We start from the raw sequence: 18,513 nt of genomic DNA on the forward strand, positions 1-18,513 counted from the left end.
TCCTCTTGTCATTATGGTGTGTGTTTGGCGCAACAACTTATGCAAGCCCCCCATCACGCGATTCATCACGTAGTATTGAAGCAGCACCAGTGAGAGAGGTTGGTTTTGAAGGCTAAAGTGAAGGAGAAGAAGCAAGGATTCGAGCAAGCAAGCAATGGGTAAGAGGCTTTCCCATTATTCCACTCTTTCTCTTGGATAGTGCCTATGGAGGTACTGGAAGCAAGGCATAGCAAAAATTGCAGATTGTTGTAAGATTTAGTGTGTGAGCAAAGCAATTTATATTCTATAGATTTGTCATTTTTAGGTGCTGGAATTCCTACTATACCATCATCAAATCTAATCACCTCAATACCAAGAAAGTACCTTGGCTCACCCAAATCATTCATCTCAAACTTCTTCTTCAAAATGTCTTTGATTTCAACAATCCCACTATCATTGTCACCTATAATAATCAAGTCATCCACATGGATAATTATGATGACCAACTTGCATCTCCCTTTCTCACATAAAGCGAGTGATTAGCATCATAAACATAAAAGCCAATGTTGATACCTTCACCAGATGTATGCCATCACCCATGCAAGCTATCGCCTTATTGTCTTAAGAGTGATGACTATCCAAGTCTAGCTTTGTAACATGCAAACTATCCTTCTTGATGCACATCTTGTGCAAATGGTGATTTGTAAGCTTCCTTTCAAGTTTGATGATGTGGCTAATGCCATCTAGGCCGCCTTGACGGATCTAGTGAGATTTCTTCACATGATATGTATGTTACTAGAGCATGAGTCTGCGCTTAGGCTATAGGGGAGGCTACTATCTCAAGGTGATGCTTTGCTTGTTTCAGCTTATGAAACTACCTAAAGGGGTGACAAGAAGAAGAAATTCTTCTTCTTTAGGGGCACCTTTAGAAGATTTGTGAGAAACTAGTGGTTCTTTTGAAGAAGAAGGGAAAGAAGAACAAGGATAACTCTAAGTCTTCATCATCCTCAAACTTTGACTCCAACTCTAATCATGTTGTGACAACCCAATAATCCATATTCTAGCTATAAGATGTCATCATCCCTCACTAGTTCCCACTCTAGAGAGGGACAGTGAGAGAGTGGTACCAAAATTAGTGAGAAGTACCAAGATTTGACTCCTAGTTTGTTCTTGTATGATGTGCTTCTATAAGCATTAGTGAGAGAAGTACCAAGATTTAACTATTTTTACTTTTTGTAATCATGGGTTGAGTGTGATTGACATCAACGTCAATGTCCTTTTGAAGCACCTTGGTGGTGACATGATCATCCACTGCTCCGTGGCCTTAGTTGATTGTTAGTGTTTCCATATATTGCAATGCAATATGTTTCTAGTAGACTTTTTGTTGTAGTATGGGGCATTGTGGAGATTGATAGAGGCTCGCATGCCTAGCATCATTGTATATTTAATTATATTGATCACCTATGAAAGATAGCGCATTAATTTACTAGATATCATGGGTTTTAGACACAATGTTAGCCATTAGTGAGGTCCTTATGCAACTAGGTGCCCAATTTAGGATTTATTTACTTTTCTAGTGTCTCAACTTGAGGCTTCTATAGATTCCACTCCACTCCCATTCTTATATCATCACATCATCCTGCATTCTTAAAGAGAGGAAGACTAGAGGCACTATTGTTCATCATCATTGGGCTAGTACCCCTTTGGGACTATTGTATTGTACATCCCATGGTTCATCTTATGGATTTCATTGTCCACACAATCTTGGTTCTTGTACAATATTTTATTTTCATGTGATTTTTTTTCAAGAGCAAGTAGATTTACCTCGCATTATGAAGGACACAATGTTCAAAACATTTGAATGGTAGATGCTTTCATCTCACAAGGAGACATTTTGACACATTATGAAGGACACAATGTTCAACACATTTGAATGGTAGACACTTTCATCTCACAAGGAGACATTCTGACTCTACATTGGTTCTTCTTGTCCTAGATAAGGACATCCAAGTTTCTACATGAGCCATCTTGGTCTTATAGGGGGCCAACCACATTTCATCATGGAACTAAAGGGGGCCTAGCTCCTCCAAGTCCTCAAGAGCAAGCAAGCCAACCTAGTACCACATGGGGCTCTCACATTTTAGACAACATTTCTTACATGTTTCAAACTTCATGGAGGTTGTTTTTGTAGCCATAGTGGAGGTGTGTCTCTCTCTTCCATCATTGTCTCTCACTTTATTTAACAATCAGGGATCTTCCTATGCTCAAGTTAAAGATGATCGAGGATTTTGGTTTTAGGTTTGAGGCCTTATGATGTGTACAAAGATTCTTTAGGAGTTTAAAATTGAGGAAACATTAAGTTGTATTAAAAAGAGAAAAAAGGTACAAAAGTTAGACTTTATAGGTAGTCCATCCTTGAGCTACTAGTCACATATTGGCTTTTAAGCCCTAGACAATACATCAAGAGTAGTAGCTACTTGTAAGCAAAGAGCCTAAATTTGAAAAGATGTGGTGGGTCATCTTGCTGTCTATTTTCTACTGCTTCTTGGCTTGGAGTAATGCATGCTAACACAGACAAAGATCCTAGGACTGCTTCCCATGTTGGTTCAAATAGTTGTTGGAATTTAGCTTCTCATAATTCCATGTTTAGTCTTCTTTTGTGGTGCACAATGGATTTCTTGATCTCTAGCCTAGAGCTGACTCTTTCACTTGTTTATGCTTCTTATGGTAACTTGTTAAAGTCTTTTTCTATTTGTTTATCCATAGTTGACACTTGCAATGATAGCTCAGTACTAAAACCACGAATGGGTTCCATGTATACATATTCGAATACTACTTTATTCCTACAAATCCAAATCTGCCATAAGAAGATGCTTTGTTGCTAGTTCCATTTCACTTGGGGAACTCCATAAAATTCCCCAAGAAGGACTTCTTTCCACGTTAGACCTATGGGATGGAAGGGTGCAATGTGTACTCGCAAGAAATTGACAATGTTAGAGTTAGCCCAATAGTTTAGAAACAAGAATGGGGGATGGTTTCAATTTCCTTGTTGGATATTGGACAGAGGCCATTTCCAATGGCAAATTTTCGGGCTTTGTTGTTGGGCCAAACTGTATTTAACATTCTTAGCCATATCAAACAAGAGGGGCTCTGGGTCGAATACTATTACGCTATATCATCTAGAATCTATAAGACCACTGTCGTATGGGTTCTTAATTGTTGACAATGCAACATGTTATTGAGAGGGTTTTGAGTGTTTTTTGCTGTGTTTGGGGGGGTGTGTTTGATTGTGTTGATGTTGGGGGGGGGGCGGGGGGGGGGGGGGCGCCACGTAGGCGTGGGGCCCGTTCACGCGCGGCCTGGTAATTATTTCTGGGGCGCACGACACAACAAAGGTAAAAGTTCGCGTGTCAGAGACGATTTTCACACCCAAGGCGAAAAAATAAAGAATTGTTTTTACAGTGAGGGAGGCTGGGGCTTTCTTCTTCTAAGTTTTCTTCCCGCGCCTTTTCCCTTCGTATTCTGCCTTCCTCTCCCTTTCTTACAAAACCGATAAACGAGACAAACACACAAAGACAACAAGCCTATTAACTCCGCCTGCAGATCACCTCTCGATCGCCATAGCCGTAAGAAGAAGCTTTGCTCTTTTTGGTCCACGAAAGAACGAACAAACGAGAGAGAGAGAGAGAGTGTGTGTGTGTGTGTGAAGGAGAGAGAGCGCTAGCCAGCCGGCCAGCCTCTCTGACGCTTCGTGTCCTCCAGAGGCTTTCCGCACGGTCTCCCTCCTTCGAATCCCCTGCCTGCATTTTTTCTCCCTCCAGCGGCTTCCCGGTTTCTCCGTTTTTCGAATCCCTTGGGCCGCATTTTGCTCTCCTTCGAGCTCCTCAGGTGTATACCTCCGCTCAAATTTCTTATCGCTTCTTTTCCCTTTGCTAAATTTAACCTTCGTCTTAGTAAAGAGAAACCGACGAAATGTGATTGGTTTGTCCAACAGATGAACCGACTATGGCTCTTCAACCCTAATTGGCAGCTGACAGGACAATGCAGGTCCAGATCTTAAACCCTGGCGGCAGTTAATCGCGATTAAGTAATAGTTGACACAGATCTGATGTGTCTGGATAGAGCAAATGGTCTGGGAACATCGCCTGTGTCATGATCGCAGGATTTGTTGAAGCACATGAGTTAGCTGAAATTTTGTTGGATGAAAGAAGCAATATAGAGATCGGAGGGAACAGTTATGCTGCAGCAAGTCATTTAGGCAGTGCGATTTTAGGATCTCAACCAGATCAGCTCTCTGCCGCTTGACAAGCGTAATTAAACTCATCCCAGTCTGTATAATGGCCAAGATTGACTGTAGCGGTGGTATTTAGCACTTTTGAAAGGCTATGGATTCTCCTGAAAGAACTTCATCATCAATTCCACCTGCTGAAATTGAGGTATTGTTTGCATAAGTCTTCTTAAGTTCCAAGCATGATACAGAGTTGTGCATGCCCTGCCTTACACGCAGCATGTCATAAGTAGTAACCATGCTAGTCTTCTTCGTTGTTGAAATCTGGTGCTGATGGACGATTTGCCAGTCTCATATTCAATAACCCTGCTTTAGGACAGAGATTATTTACAAGGCTGGGGCTTTTGTGTTTATAGGAAGAAAATTTGACAGGAAATGTGGTAGTAGAACTATTTTTAGTGCTTCTGCTAGCTAATTTCTGTAAAGGTATTGATTATGAACTTCTGTTGCAGGGATCTCCCATCTTCAACTTCCTCTGCAGCCTTTCTCCTATCAAGCCAGTGAAGTCCTTGCATGTGGCACAGACATATTCTGAGCTCAGTTTTCCTCCCCCACCTGCTATCTTTGTATCCCCTAGAGTGGATACACAAAAAAAGTCCACCAGTTTCCCGAGGTAAGCACATTTTGCTATTGTAGTGTCAATTTTGCAACCCACTTACAGTGTCAATTTTGCAACCCACCTACAGTGTTATGTGCAACTACTCTAAAGAAACGTAAGTCCTTTGTTGAGTGGAAGTGAGGGTTAAAATATGTCTAAGTGGTTGGAGTGTGCTTTTTTCTTTACCACAAATTTGTGTTTATCAGATCATGGCAGGGGATCCAGAAGTGTTCCCTTCATATTTGCTTTTCTCTGCCTGCAGGAACCAGGCCAGAAGTAGCACTGAGCTTGGGCAATGTGGACCAGGAAGCTGTCAGGTGAGTATGCAGACTGAAAGCAGACACTTACACTCCAGTACAATTCGAAGAGTTCAACAGCTGCAACTTGTCAAAAGAAGCAAGGGCTTACATGAGAAGGAGCTGTCTCTTAGTTCTCCCTGCAGCAGCCCTTCAAAACTTATTGAGGAATATCTTGCTGAGCCAGTCGAGGAGGAAAATGTTGTAGGATCCTCAGAACTGAGTCATGGTGATTTGAAGGACATGATCGGTTCCGATCAAGGTGATTGCAACAAGACCCCTCTAGATAATGTTGTCAGGTCATCTATAATGCTCCACAAGCTTACAGAAATGGATGATGCTGTGACATCATCCACGATATTCTGTGATCCATCAGTCCCTGATGTTAGTAGCAGGGATACGGATGACCAGCAAAGCAACATGGACACTACTGGCTTGGAAAACAATGGATTAGACTCTTCTAAACAAGTGTCTACCATGGCACACCATTTGAGCTCCCAGGGAAGTGGTGATGAGATTGTTCTGGAACTTGATCAAGAGACTGCTGATCTGGAACTGTTTTTGTCAGAAGGTGCTGAAAAAGATGCAGGATCACCATCTGAGCTGCCAATGCAAGAGATGACAGGCTACTTAGCTACTTTGAAGCAAATCATAGATGATGACATGCAGGAGGCTGTGCTTGATAGTCTATCAAGTCAAACATCAACTAGTGCTATGTTGGTTAAGCATGCAGATGGTCTTGAAGGTGCTAAAGTAGAATGTGAGCTGGAAACAAATGGTGGGCAGCAAGGGGAAGCAGTCTGCAGGGTAAGCTTACGAGACTTGTCAGGGCTTGTACTCTTGTTAAATTAGGATGTCATGAAACATAAGTTGATTGAAATGAGCATTTGCCAAGATTATCAAAGGAGCATGTTTTGTAGCTGCCATTCAACATGATCTGTCTCTGAGAATGCCGAGAGCTTCAGTTTTGTATCTGAATACTTATTGTCATGGCTGTTTGAGCTTCAATGATTGTCTCCCTTTTGTTCCTCTCATCTTCACGAGTGACTCGTGATATTAAGGTCCATGCTATGGCCTTGTTAGACAGGCTATTTGATGGCCATTTATTTCTGCCTCAATTTTTGGTCTCACAGGTCCATTGGGCACATCAATGCGACCGTTTTGACTTACTCATCCATTGTTTCTTTTATATTAGACTGGTCTATTATTTTTTCTCTGTGTTTGTTGTGAATTCTTTCAAAGTTTTATGTCCTTAATGTGAAAGACCTAGAAATAATTTGCTCATAATCAATAGCAGGAAAGTTCCATTCTATGTTGGTTGTCTCTGAGAGACCGACTTGCTGCAGTAGTATAGTTTTGATTTAGTCAGCTATTTGTCTACCAACAGAGGCAGTGTTGCTAGGTTGAGTTTATCATGAATACCTATGGTGATGGCCCTTAGATCTTATATGATTTGTTCTTGCACCTTTATTAAGAGTCCTAGGTCCGTGCCATTGTTAGCAGAAGCATTTGTCCCCTTTTTATTATGTGGGCTATTCGATGGCCATCTGGACTTAATGCAATTATTTGTTGAGGAAGCTAATAAGTCACAGCCTGCATTGCAAGTTGACTTTGGTGCAAACAGTTTTCTTAGTGTTTGTTCCTGTTTCTTCTTTAGGTGGGGAGCAAGGCAGCTTTGCAACATTTCTGATAAAAAAAACTTTGTTAATCTACTTTGGGTGGGGAGCAAGGCAGCTTTGCAACATTTCTGATAAAAAAAACTTTGTTAATCTACTTTTTGCAGGCCAACATGGCACCTCAACGAGGAATTCGAAGGCGTTGCTTGGACTTTGAGGTCTCTGGGGGTCACTGGAAAAATAGGAACAGCATGGCCTCTTTAAAATCATTGCATCCCCATCGAATTGGTAGAAGCACAAGTGCACCTCTCTGTGATATGCAGTCGAACGTTGCTCTTTCTGTATTGAAAGAACGAGCCTTAGCCACGTCTGGAGCAACTACTAGTGAATCTCCGGAAGTGTTGGATGCTCATACCGCTGATAAAGTGGTTGCTACCAGATTTTCTCGTGCCACTTCCATGGTAGGGCTTTCCCGTTGCTCCTCACTAAAAGGAAGAGAATACCTGTCTGCAAAGCATGAGAACAAAGTTGTCTCTGGTACACGGACATTTGCAACATCACCTGTGCCTATTGGCATGCCATCTGGCATTGGCTTACATCTCAATAGTCTCACTGGTAGCATGTCATATTCACAAGCAGAAGTGTCAAGTTTTCCTTCATCTGTAAAATGCACAGATAGTCTGCAGATTGGATCAACCTCAAGTGTTAGACAAAGTGGTTGCATTTCTGCTACTGAAAAAACAAGATTGGAAGACTGTGAGGAACAGTCCCAAGGTTCTGACCAGGGTTTCAATGCCCCAGAGTCTACAATCTTGTTTCACTCGGCCACTTTGGGGAACAGACAGGTTGATGATGTAACATCTGTTGGACCAGAAAAGCCGACAAGTCCTACTGTTCAAAAGAGAATGTTGCTGCCAGATGTAGCACATCAAGTTGATCTGGATGTAGCAGAAGATTCAAGTCAAAGCCCTCGTAACTCAAAAAAGAAAAGGTGGTTCTTCCTTATAATACTAGTCTTAGTGACTGCATAAAGTGGACTGCATGGCGTGCTCTTCTAAAGTCCTGGAAAGCTTAAAGATATTGTCTTTACGCAGATACTGTCACTACAAGTCTGTAGTTGGAGTAATAGTTTTCTCTGCTGATTTATGCACTGCAGAAAGTCAACTTCTACCACAGAAAAATCAGGGGATGGTTGCAAACGCTGCAATTGCAAGAAATCAAAGTGTCTCAAGCTGTAAGTTTAGCCTGTCAATGATTTTGTAAGCCTCCGTGAGTATGAGGCTTGTGCCACTATTTGGCAATATTCTTCTTTGAGGTTCATTCTGATAATTGTTTCATTTTCACAGGTACTGTGAATGTTTTGCTGCTGGAGTGTATTGCGTAGACTCGTGTAGTTGCCATGATTGTTTCAACAAGCCTGAGTTTGAAGATACTGTTTTAGGAACAAGGCAGCAGATTGAGTCTCGTAATCCTCTTGCCTTTGCACCCAAGATTGTGAGGGCAGCTGATTCTTCACCTACCAATGGGGTAATGTCCCATTCTGGATCCATAGCACATTTGGGAGTTGCCACAAATGCATTTTTCTGTTATTTAACGGGGCAGCAGTGTTTCACTTATTGTCTGCATCTTATGGTGTGCTTACTAACTATTGCTTTATCCTAAGCAGGAGGACTGTGGTGATACTCCTGCTTCTGCAAGGCATAAGAGAGGCTGCAATTGCAAAAAGTCTCAATGTCTCAAGAAGTACTGTGAATGTTATCAGGTATTTTCCTATCTCTTAAGAATTTAGACTAAGGGAGAGAGGACCTTTGGTACTGATAAATGTAACTTGCTTTTTCCTTCAGGCAGGTGTTGGCTGCTCTGATGGTTGTAGGTGTGAAGGGTGTAAAAACTTATTTGGTAGAAAAGAAGGTGAGTTGTGGTATCTAACACTGCTCAACTTGTCAAATGGTGAATGCCTACTTTCAAACATTGAAAGCATGTTTCTTGTTCAGGTTCTGAGGAATGTGAAGACAAAGACTCTCAGGCCAAGATCCTTGATAAAGATAGCGCTGAGGAGCAGTTTGATGCCTCAGATTTTGGCCATGACCTCAATCAAGTATCTCAACATCGAAATTTTGATCTGTCACCTATTACCCCTTCCTTTCAATGTGCAGGGTACTTTCAATTTCTCTTGAACTTGAATTTGCCAAGACAGGATGCTTGATTTGATAGGTCTGTTTTAGAAAAGCATAATGCCATGGCACACAAGGGAATAAACTCAAATGCTTAATTTAGGTGCAATAGCCACTTCACTACTTCTTTGCCATAATAAGATTGCACTAGAAATGACACCAAAACTGACATATGGATGGATAGACGAGAAAAATGGTGAGTGTGACTTGTGATGCATCCTGCTTTCAATGCATCCGGTGCCTGAAATGGCTCACAATGGGGCGCCTGGAAGCGCCACCAGGAAGTCTTTGTGTATTATGGTGGCCTAAAAGGACAAGCCTTCCATCCACACACATTTGGTAATGCAACATTTTGGCTGCTGGATGTGGCCCTCATGTGCAGCCATGTACAGTCAAAAATGTTGCCGAAGACATAATATGTTGATAGAGGAGACTCGATACTGAAAACTTGAGTTGATGGCCAGAGACATTAGTACTGATCTTGGTGCTGCAAAGCCATCAACCATCAACATGGTAGCAATAGACAGTGTCACAGACTTTGGGGATCTGATTTGGACAGATTCTAGGGTACACATACCTGTGCTATTGTTAGCTGCATGGAGCCCAGACCTATGGTGCACATTCCCCCTGGTTTCCCACCTTTGATGGCCAATAATTTTACCTCTATCTCAAGTTTGTAAGGTGCTTTATAAACTAGTAGAACTTAGTGTGTGGGGAAAGTTTGTACTTCATTCCACTAGTGGGAACTGATGCTAGGTTTCCACATTTTGCTGAGAGATGAAATTGGCCTTTCCTAAAATGTCTGTAAAGGTGTCTAGCAAAACCTGCAACTTAGAGACTGTTATGTTAAAAACGTGCAGGATAGTGAAAGCATGTAGTGTCTGTTTGCCATCCTTCAAAATCTTTGCAAGGCATTCTCAATCTCTTAGTCACCCCACATTTATCATGAACTGAATCTTTAAGGGAGGTCTGTGAATCAAGCTAGGTGGACCCTGAGAATTAACAACATTGAAACAATGTTGTTTTGAATACTGAAAAGTTTTTAATTCCTCAATGTAGATGGACATTGGGAACCTAGTCCTGCAATGAGAATTCATAACATTCAAACAGGGTTTTCTTGCTGGAAGTTCTTATTGCTTTTGCATCTTCTCTCATTTGGGCATGTCTGTTTTGGCTTAAAGTGATCTTTCTATGTAATGCTACCTTCCATGCTGTCTATTCAATGCTGAAATGATTCCTGTTTGTTTGTTTACACAACGTGCTGCAGGCAGAGTAGGTCTACAGCAAAGTCAAGGTCTGCTACCAAAAGGCGCTTTTCTTCAGAAGAGTTGCACTCACCAGCATTCTCACTTTCCTCTGCAAAGCCCCCCAGATCACCTTCTCGGCTTTTAAGATCATCAAAAGGAGAGCAGAACAGTTCAACACTAGCTTCAACAGGGCTGCAGGCATCTAAAATGGCAGGCTCCCCATTGTCAACACCAAAGATCTTAAGAATTGGGCAATTTTCACCTCGTTGGGATGGACTAGGTGACATTTGCACCCTGACTCCTTTACCTCAAGCTCCTCTTCGTCCAACCCCAGCATCGACATCTGTGCTTGATGGAGCTGATTCTTCTCCATCTTTCAATGGCCAGCAGTGTAATGAACTACTCTCTAGCTCTGGTAATATCTCTGCTTTAAATAATTCTAAAATTTTAAGCACGACTTCACCAACCTCTCAACATCGACGGGCTTCTTCTGGTTCTATTAGTAATCCTCCATTTGAAACGCCCAGCAGTATACAGAGTGCCCCAGTGACCCCCAATTTCACATCACTTGGCATGGCTGGCAATAAGCCACAACTTGCAGGAATGGGGGAAGATGATGGCACCCCTGATTTTCTTAGAGATCAGGATCCTGTTTGCTCTCCAGGATGCATTTTAAAGACAAGCTCACCTAAACAAAAGAGGGTTTCACCCCCTCACAATCAGAGTCTAAGAGAGACATCACACAGAGGACTGCGGTCTCCTGGTTTGAGAAGTGGCAGGAAATTCATTCTGCAGTCAATCCCTTCAGTGACATCTCAAGCTCGCTCTATTGCCCATGAGCAAGCAACTGGGCATGATGCTGCTTAGGTTAAAATTTAACAATGAAGTTCCACCTCCTGCAAGTGGATGTTTTGTTGCTCTGTTCCACCTGTCTGATAGCCAAAACGAGCTTGCCAAAGCAAGCAAGCGCTCTAGATGTTCTGATGTTCAAGGTAACAAGGTGATGTAATCACAAGGGATTGATAATGCTCCAGCAAGCATCCTAGATGTTGTGATGTTCAAGCTAACAAGGTGATGCAATCACAAGGGATTGCCAAGATAAGGGTGGACGTACGGTTAAAGGCTTACTAAAAACAAAACCATCACTTGGCTATAGACAAGAGAGTAACTTATAGAAAGATAATGAGCTGACACAGATCAAAGTAGCTATAATATATAATAGGTAGATGAGCCAAGTTGTATAGACGAGCGAGAGTCAAAACAAGAACCAGATAACATTGCATCTAGTATCCAGGCTTCCAAGTCTGAGACTTGGAAATCATAACCACTCAAAAGCATTGCAAGGTGTAGAATAATTACCTGCTATGCCAACTCACTTCCTTATAAAGTGGGAAATGTATACATAGCTGGGTTGACGTACCCCCCAAAACTTGATATTCAGATGAGGTAACTACATTGCTACAAGCAAGTAGTATTCTTGCACATTTCAGCTTTGCAATGTTGCAACCCCATTAGTGTTCACATGAAATAACATTGCCCAAATGAACTAGTTGTACAACTTGAATGTTGTAATGTGGCAACTCCATCAGTGTTCACATAAGATAACATTGCAAAGATGAAGTAGTAGTTGTAGAACTTGAAAGTTCCGAGGTGGCAACATCAGTGTTCACGGAAGAGAACCTTGCAAAAATGAAGTGATAGAACCTAAATGTTTTGATGTGGCAGCTCCACTGCATAAGACATAACTTGTACGTCTTGTGTCTTTTAAACCAACAAGTGGATATTTGCTGGCTATATGATGTTCCAAAATTTCTTTGAAGCCTTTAGAAATAATATCAGAATGCTTCTTTGACAACCTTGAAGTCTAATGGTGATAGTTGTAGACCATAGTATATTGCATGGTTAAAATATCCAATATTAGCCCCTATCTTTGAGTGAAAAAGAAATGGGTAAAATATGTCATAGCTATGTTTGACAATATATATTCTTAGAACTATTAACAAAAGCTCACACACACACACAAACACACACGCACGCACGCACGCACGTGAGAGAGAGAGAGAGAGAGAGAGAGAGAGAGAGAGAGGGGGAAGGGAGTACTCTTATGTATGTGTGACATTCTCTCTCTACATGCACATGCACACACATTCTCTCTCTCTCTCTCTCTCTCTCTCTCTCGGTTCCCATAAATGTAGCCATGATCTATTTCTTTGTGAAGCGAGGATCAATCATTGATTGTAAATATGTAAGCAAGTAGCTTGATGGTTGGCATCCCAAACTATAAGTTTATTACCTTAGATCTAGTGTAAGAAATTCATCTTGAGGTTTCTTATTGATATGTTCATTAAAACCTTAGTTAGTCAGTGCTCATTAAAATATTGGGGCATATGAGTAAGTTTTCGATACCATACTCCCCCTTGCCACCGTGAAATACCGTGAAATAGATTAATTTCCAATGGTTGTGAGTTTAAGTTTTCCATTACATTTGATAAAAGTATTTGCAAACTAACACATACATTTTAAATGCATATCAAGTGTATGTGCATGATCCTTTACTTGTGCACCTACATTTCCATGTAAATATAGGTCTATAAAAAAGGAAACTAAATCTTAATTTAAGTTTTTGAACCTTCGTACATTTAACCTAAATGTATGTGAAGCATTTACCTTTGATAAAAGTATTTTCAAACTAACACTTACATATAAATGCATAGTAAGTGTATGTGCATGATCCTTTAGATGTGCACCTACATTTCTATGTGAACATAGGTCTATAAAAAAGGAAACTAAATCTAAATTTAAAATTTTGAACCTTTGTACATTTAGCCTAAATGTATGTGAAGCATGATGTAGGTGCAAACCTCATCATTTTGGCTAGTAAAGGGAAGAATATATGCTATTCAAAACATGAAGCTACCGAGGCATATCTTCTTGAGCTTCACAACTATGCATCTTTGCACAGCTTAATTGTCAATGAGGGGTCAAAAGAGTGATACTAAAGAATGCATTACTTGAAGATTTTACAAAAATGGTGTTATAAAAAGTGTGAATTATTTTAATAATGTAAGATCTACATTTAGTATTTATGATATTGTGACAGAGCTTCAAGTACTTAAAAAAAATACATCTTTGTGCACCATTGGTTGCATGCAAAGCGTGTTGCTTGTTTCCTTTTAATGAGTAAAGAGAAGTATGGTTGCTATCGTTGTTAACAAAATCGCAAAGTGAGCAATGTGTACACCCATGAGCTTTGCAAAGATTTTACTAAATACTCTTTTATTGGTATGTATGTCTATTCCTTGTACCTTTCATTATCACTACCATAACCTTAGATCTTCCAAAGGTTTGGCATTTTTTCACATGATTTTGACATTTGAATGATAAGATTCTTCATTATCATTTCTCTTCCACAACAAAAAGAAGAAAATCTTTGCCTTTCTATGAATGTAAAACTAGTGCCCCCCCCAAATGGACCTTGTTAATAATGTCTTAAAAGATTGAAGGTTTTACTCAAAAGTAGGCATGTTCAATGCTCTCATCTTCGACAAGTTGTAGCCACTCGGATGGAGGGAATATTGGCCCTCAAAGTACTTTTCACACCAACAAAATGCCATAGAAGTAGACTCTTGTTGAACTGTGCAAAAACCTTGCCAATCACTATATAAGGATATTAAGGAATGCCTTGCGTCTTAAAGCATTTGCAACTACACCATCCTTGCCTAGCCTATATTTTATTTCAAACTCGTATTTTTGTAAGACCTATCAATCTTCATTGTCTCATGTTTAGATCTTGGTGGGGAAAGATCCATTTGAGAATTTTGTGATTTGTTACCATGGTAAATTTCTTGCCAAGTAGATAATGTCTCCATAGCTTGAGTGCATGGATGATGGCTAGCAACTCTAAGTCATGAGTAGCATATTTCCTTTCATGAATTTTTAGCTTCCTTGAGGAATAGGCAATGGGATTCACCTCTTGCATGAGTACACCACCTAATGCAAGAGAACTTGCATCAATCATGACATCAAACTCTTGTTGTAAGTTTGGAAGTTTCAAGATAGGAGCTATTACAAGGCTTCACTTAAGTCTCTCAAAACTAGACTACTCAATTGGAGTCCACACAATAGAAACTTGCTTCTTGAGTAGGTCAGTAAGAGGTGTGGCTATCAAAGAATAGTTCTTGATAAACACCCTGTACAACCTAGTTAAGCCCAGAAAGCTTTGCACTTCCTTAATTGAGTTTAGGGGTAGTCATTCGTGCATGTCTTTGAATTTGGCTAGGGATCTACTTTGATCCCTTTCTCATATACTATAAATTCAAGGTATTCTATATGGCTTTTAAAGAACATGCAAGTACCTTTTTAACATAGAGCTTGTGTGTTCTTAAGGTGTCATACAATTCTGAGCTGAGCCTCGTGGCATTCTTATTTAGAGTATGTTAAGATATCGTCAAAGAAGACTAAAACAAACTCATCGAGGCAAGGTCTGGAAATATCTTGCACCAACCAATTGAAAGTGGTTGGGGCATTAGTCAACCCAAAAGACATTACAATGAATTCATAATGTCCATAGCTTGTATTGAAGGTAGTCTTTGAGATGTCTTCCTCTTTGATCCTAATTTGATCGTAGCCTAACCTTGGGTCAAATTTTGAGAGGATCTTTACCCCTTGAAGCTTGTAAAGAAGCTCATCAATCCTAGGAATGGGATATTTGTTCTTGATTGTCACTTAGTTTAGCTTGCGATAGTCTATGCAAAGACGAAGGATACCATCCTTCTTCTTTTGAAATAAAACTCAAGCTCCACATGATGAATTATTGGGTCTGTTGTAATTTAGGGCATTGCCTGTTGTAGTGAATTATTGTCCCAAGAGATGAAGCAACGTTATCAGATGACAATTTTTGAAGCCATTGAATCAAAGGAACACCTCAAGTAGTTTAGGGCATTGTCTATTGTAGTGGCCCACTTTATTGCAATGCAAACACCTTTGAGAAATGTTGTTTTGATTTGTGGGAACGAAGATACCAATTGTAATGGATTTTGTCTTCTTCTTTGCATCAAACAACAGTGGCCCTTGTTCTCTCTTTATAAATGCATGAGGTCCTAGGTTGTGTGAACCTTAACCCCAATATCTAGTGTTTCTTGATTGCACTTGAAGGTTGAGTAGCTTTGCTCTTATCAAGGCATATTCTAGATTTGTGGGCCACATCGCTTCGAGTTGAGTATCTAAAGGAGGATTGAGGCCTTAGCAAAACTTGGCCACTTGTTGGGTAATATCCATAGTGGAAGTGTATTTTAAAGGGTTAAAAATTGGGAGTAATATGCTTCCAGGTTCAGCCCCAGTTGGCAGAGTTCAAAGAACTCATTCATCATTGAGGTGCAATAGGAAGGTGGAAGATACCTCCCAAGCACATCTCCTTTGATGAGTTCCCATGTGGTAGTGGCTTTCGAGACTCTAGTTTCTTTGAACCATTGTTTCCACCAAAGACATGCTTCCCCTGTTAGCTTTAGCTCGGCCAACATGGCCTGCTTAGGGATGCTCGTCCCTATAACTCAAAAATAGTATTCCATAGATTCTATGTAGACTTCTACATCAATTTCTATGTCTTTTTATTTCCCATCAAAATTCAGAGGTTTGATCTACTTAAGAAGGGATTTCTTCTCTTGTTGTTCAATATGATCAATGTGAGAGGAATGTCTTGGGACTGAAAATGTGTAAGAAATTGTTTAATATGTGTGTGTAAAATCTGTCCATATGTCAATTTGAGATTTCTATTTTAAAACTATAATTTTTGCATAGATTGAAGATAAATGTACATCTTTCATTTAATATATTTACAAATAGCAAGAGGCATTATATCATAGATAGGGTTCTATAATAAGCTTTACCCCATGAAACTTAGATACATCAATGGTATTGTAAGATGGGGGTTTGGCAACAAATACATGTAGGATTCTCTATGTGGAGGGAAGGCTGGGATATCCTTCTTTAGAATTATTATTTCGACAAGAGTGGCCTAAAACAACTCTATCAATTGGAATTACTTTGGTCACTTCCTGATAGATGTAACAATTTAGACAAACTTGTTGTCCTCCTATAAAAAGAGTTGGAATAACCCTAGACTCCTCAAAAATAAATATCTTAATGACCTTTAAATTTTCCATCCATTGCAATCTTTTGAGGTTGGTTTGGATATATGGAAGTTGATCATTGTCAATGAAGCAATATACTCTATCTAGAGGTTCTAGCTTTTCTTAATGCTACATGTTCAATCGACTGCGCTTCAATGCTAAATACTAGATTGAGAAAACTCTATCCAACTTGAATTGAAGAAGCAAGCTATATTTAGATTTACTTCAAGATGGAATTAACTTCATTGTATATGCAGGAGAATACTCAAGGTGAATTTATGTTATTGCAGCAAGGTCAAGTATTGCAGATTTGAATTGAATGTACAATCTCAATTCTTGTTTGTGTGGCAGGGTCCAAGTATGCATCTACTATGAAATTCAAGATGATGATGATGATGATTCACATCTACTCTCAGCCCTTTTTAGTTGCAGCAATGATGCCAGGAGGCATATTTCACAGTGGATTCCGTGCCACGGTGGATTTCGTGAGGTTTTACGGTGGATTCCGTAAACTTTGATGACCGGGGCTCATACACAAAGTGGATTCTTTGTGCGAGAAGTTGATGGGGACGCCTGTCCTTTTCGGGCATTTCATTAATTTAGTGTGTACTTGGGTGATTCCATAGCGGGTGATTTCGCAAAATGCATATTAAATTAATAAACGTTTATGAGTTTAGAGTGCGCACTCGTAATAAATTAAGGTTAGGATTTATTTCTAACCAGTTGATTTATTTATGTAGCTGAAGACTGCTAGGTATTCACTTTTGTCGGTTTAATTGTATTATTTTACTAACGATTGTGAATGCTTCAGTTGATGTGTAGAGATAGCAGCAGTGGCGGAGGAAAGCATTGGAGGATAGCGAGTATTCGATTTATGGATTATATTTTGACGGGCGCATACCTTAGACATGGCGCCTATATTTTGTCACGCCTATTTATTGAGGCGTCAGTTATTTATTATTATTTTGTATGCGCATGGGCGCAGGATTATGTTATTTCTACTTGGACATTGTATTGGGCATGCCAGACTCTTTGGGCACCGTCCATTAGCTTTATTCCTATTTTGTGTTAAAGCAAACTCAAAAGCTAAAAGCTTGCTATTTTGTAATTTGGGCTATTATTTGAGCTTGAAGATGAATATTACAAAAAAATACATGCTTTGTGGAGCGCTCACACAAGGCATGGGGGGAGATTGCACCCAATTGGTCTCTTGCTCTTGTCGTTCATGCTTTTTACCTTGTAATTTGTGCAAAAAGTAGAGTTCTATTGTTCTTGGGGACCTTCCGGCATCCACTACGCGAGCATACAGCATCCAATTTGTGCACCAATGGTATCAGAGCGAAGCTGAGATCAAGAGCTTCCAACCGCTACCCATCTTGTGTGAAGGCGGAGCTCCTGGAACGATCGGGCTCTACGGTCAATCTCGTCGCGAACGGTCGATACAGGCAGATTTTTGGCGATCAAGAACCCCTGTTTCCATCATCGGATCGCGAAGGACCGGTCTGCAGAGGCGGAGGACCACTCCTAACTCTCCTACATCAAGTCGTCAAAAACAGAGATAAGCTCTCTCTTAATCCCAAAAGTTTATAAGTTAATCAAGCTTTAAAAGCTTGAGAAGCTTAACTTAAGCTTTAAAGAGCTTAAAAATTTCGAATTTTCGTGGCGCCTCTGAGGATGTCAGCGCAAATCTCGCCGATTGGGTGAAAAACACCCCCCCCCCCCCCCCCCCCCCCCCCCCCCCCCCCCGACGATTTCACGTTTTGATTAAGCAAGCTAAAGCTTACTTACCAAAGCTCCAAGTTACATAAGTCTTACAATTCAGCAAGTACTGCAAGTCTGCAAAGTTCAGATTCAGCAAGTTCAGCAAGTTCTTTCAAGTCAAGTTCTGCAAGTTCCATAAAGCAACCAAGTTCTGCAAGTCAACAAACTCTGCAAGTCACATTAGTCTGGTACTCTGGAAGCTAGACAAGTCAACTGGAGTCACAACTGACTTCTGTCCAAAACTCATAGAAGGGCTGTTCCTGCGCAGAAACTCCAAACTGCAAAGTTGTTCATTGGAAGGTACTCTACGTATACGCAGGTTTGCTGAAGCATTTTCAGCATACGAAGAAGGAAAAAACACAGATTTTTTGAAGATTATGAAAGCCACACCCAAAAATACATGAGCCTTGTATTCCCGAACTTGAG

The 18,513-nt window shown here is 40.4% G+C and overlaps 1 protein-coding gene across 1 annotated transcript; it reads left to right on the top strand.

Moving 5' to 3' along the window:
* Window positions 1-3,519: 3,519 nt before the first annotated feature.
* LOC148011784 (uncharacterized) lies at window positions 3,520-11,984 on the top strand. Its single transcript, XM_087670633.1, has 11 exons — window positions 3,520-3,867; window positions 3,974-4,415; window positions 4,720-4,880; window positions 5,128-5,968; window positions 6,945-7,768; window positions 7,934-8,011; window positions 8,124-8,304; window positions 8,444-8,539; window positions 8,622-8,688; window positions 8,772-8,934; window positions 10,219-11,984. The coding sequence occupies exons 2-11, from the start codon at window positions 4,365-4,367 to the stop codon at window positions 11,063-11,065; spliced, it is 3,309 nt and encodes a 1,102-aa protein (XP_087526759.1). The 5' UTR covers window positions 3,520-3,867; window positions 3,974-4,364; the 3' UTR covers window positions 11,066-11,984.
* Window positions 11,985-18,513: the final 6,529 nt, after the last annotated feature.

This window comes from Lygodium microphyllum, chromosome 28 (assembly GCF_053477565.2).
Source record: "Lygodium microphyllum isolate KBCC chromosome 28, Lygodium_microphyllum_v1.1.10, whole genome shotgun sequence".
NCBI classification, from domain to species: Eukaryota; Viridiplantae; Streptophyta; class Polypodiopsida; order Schizaeales; family Lygodiaceae; genus Lygodium; species Lygodium microphyllum.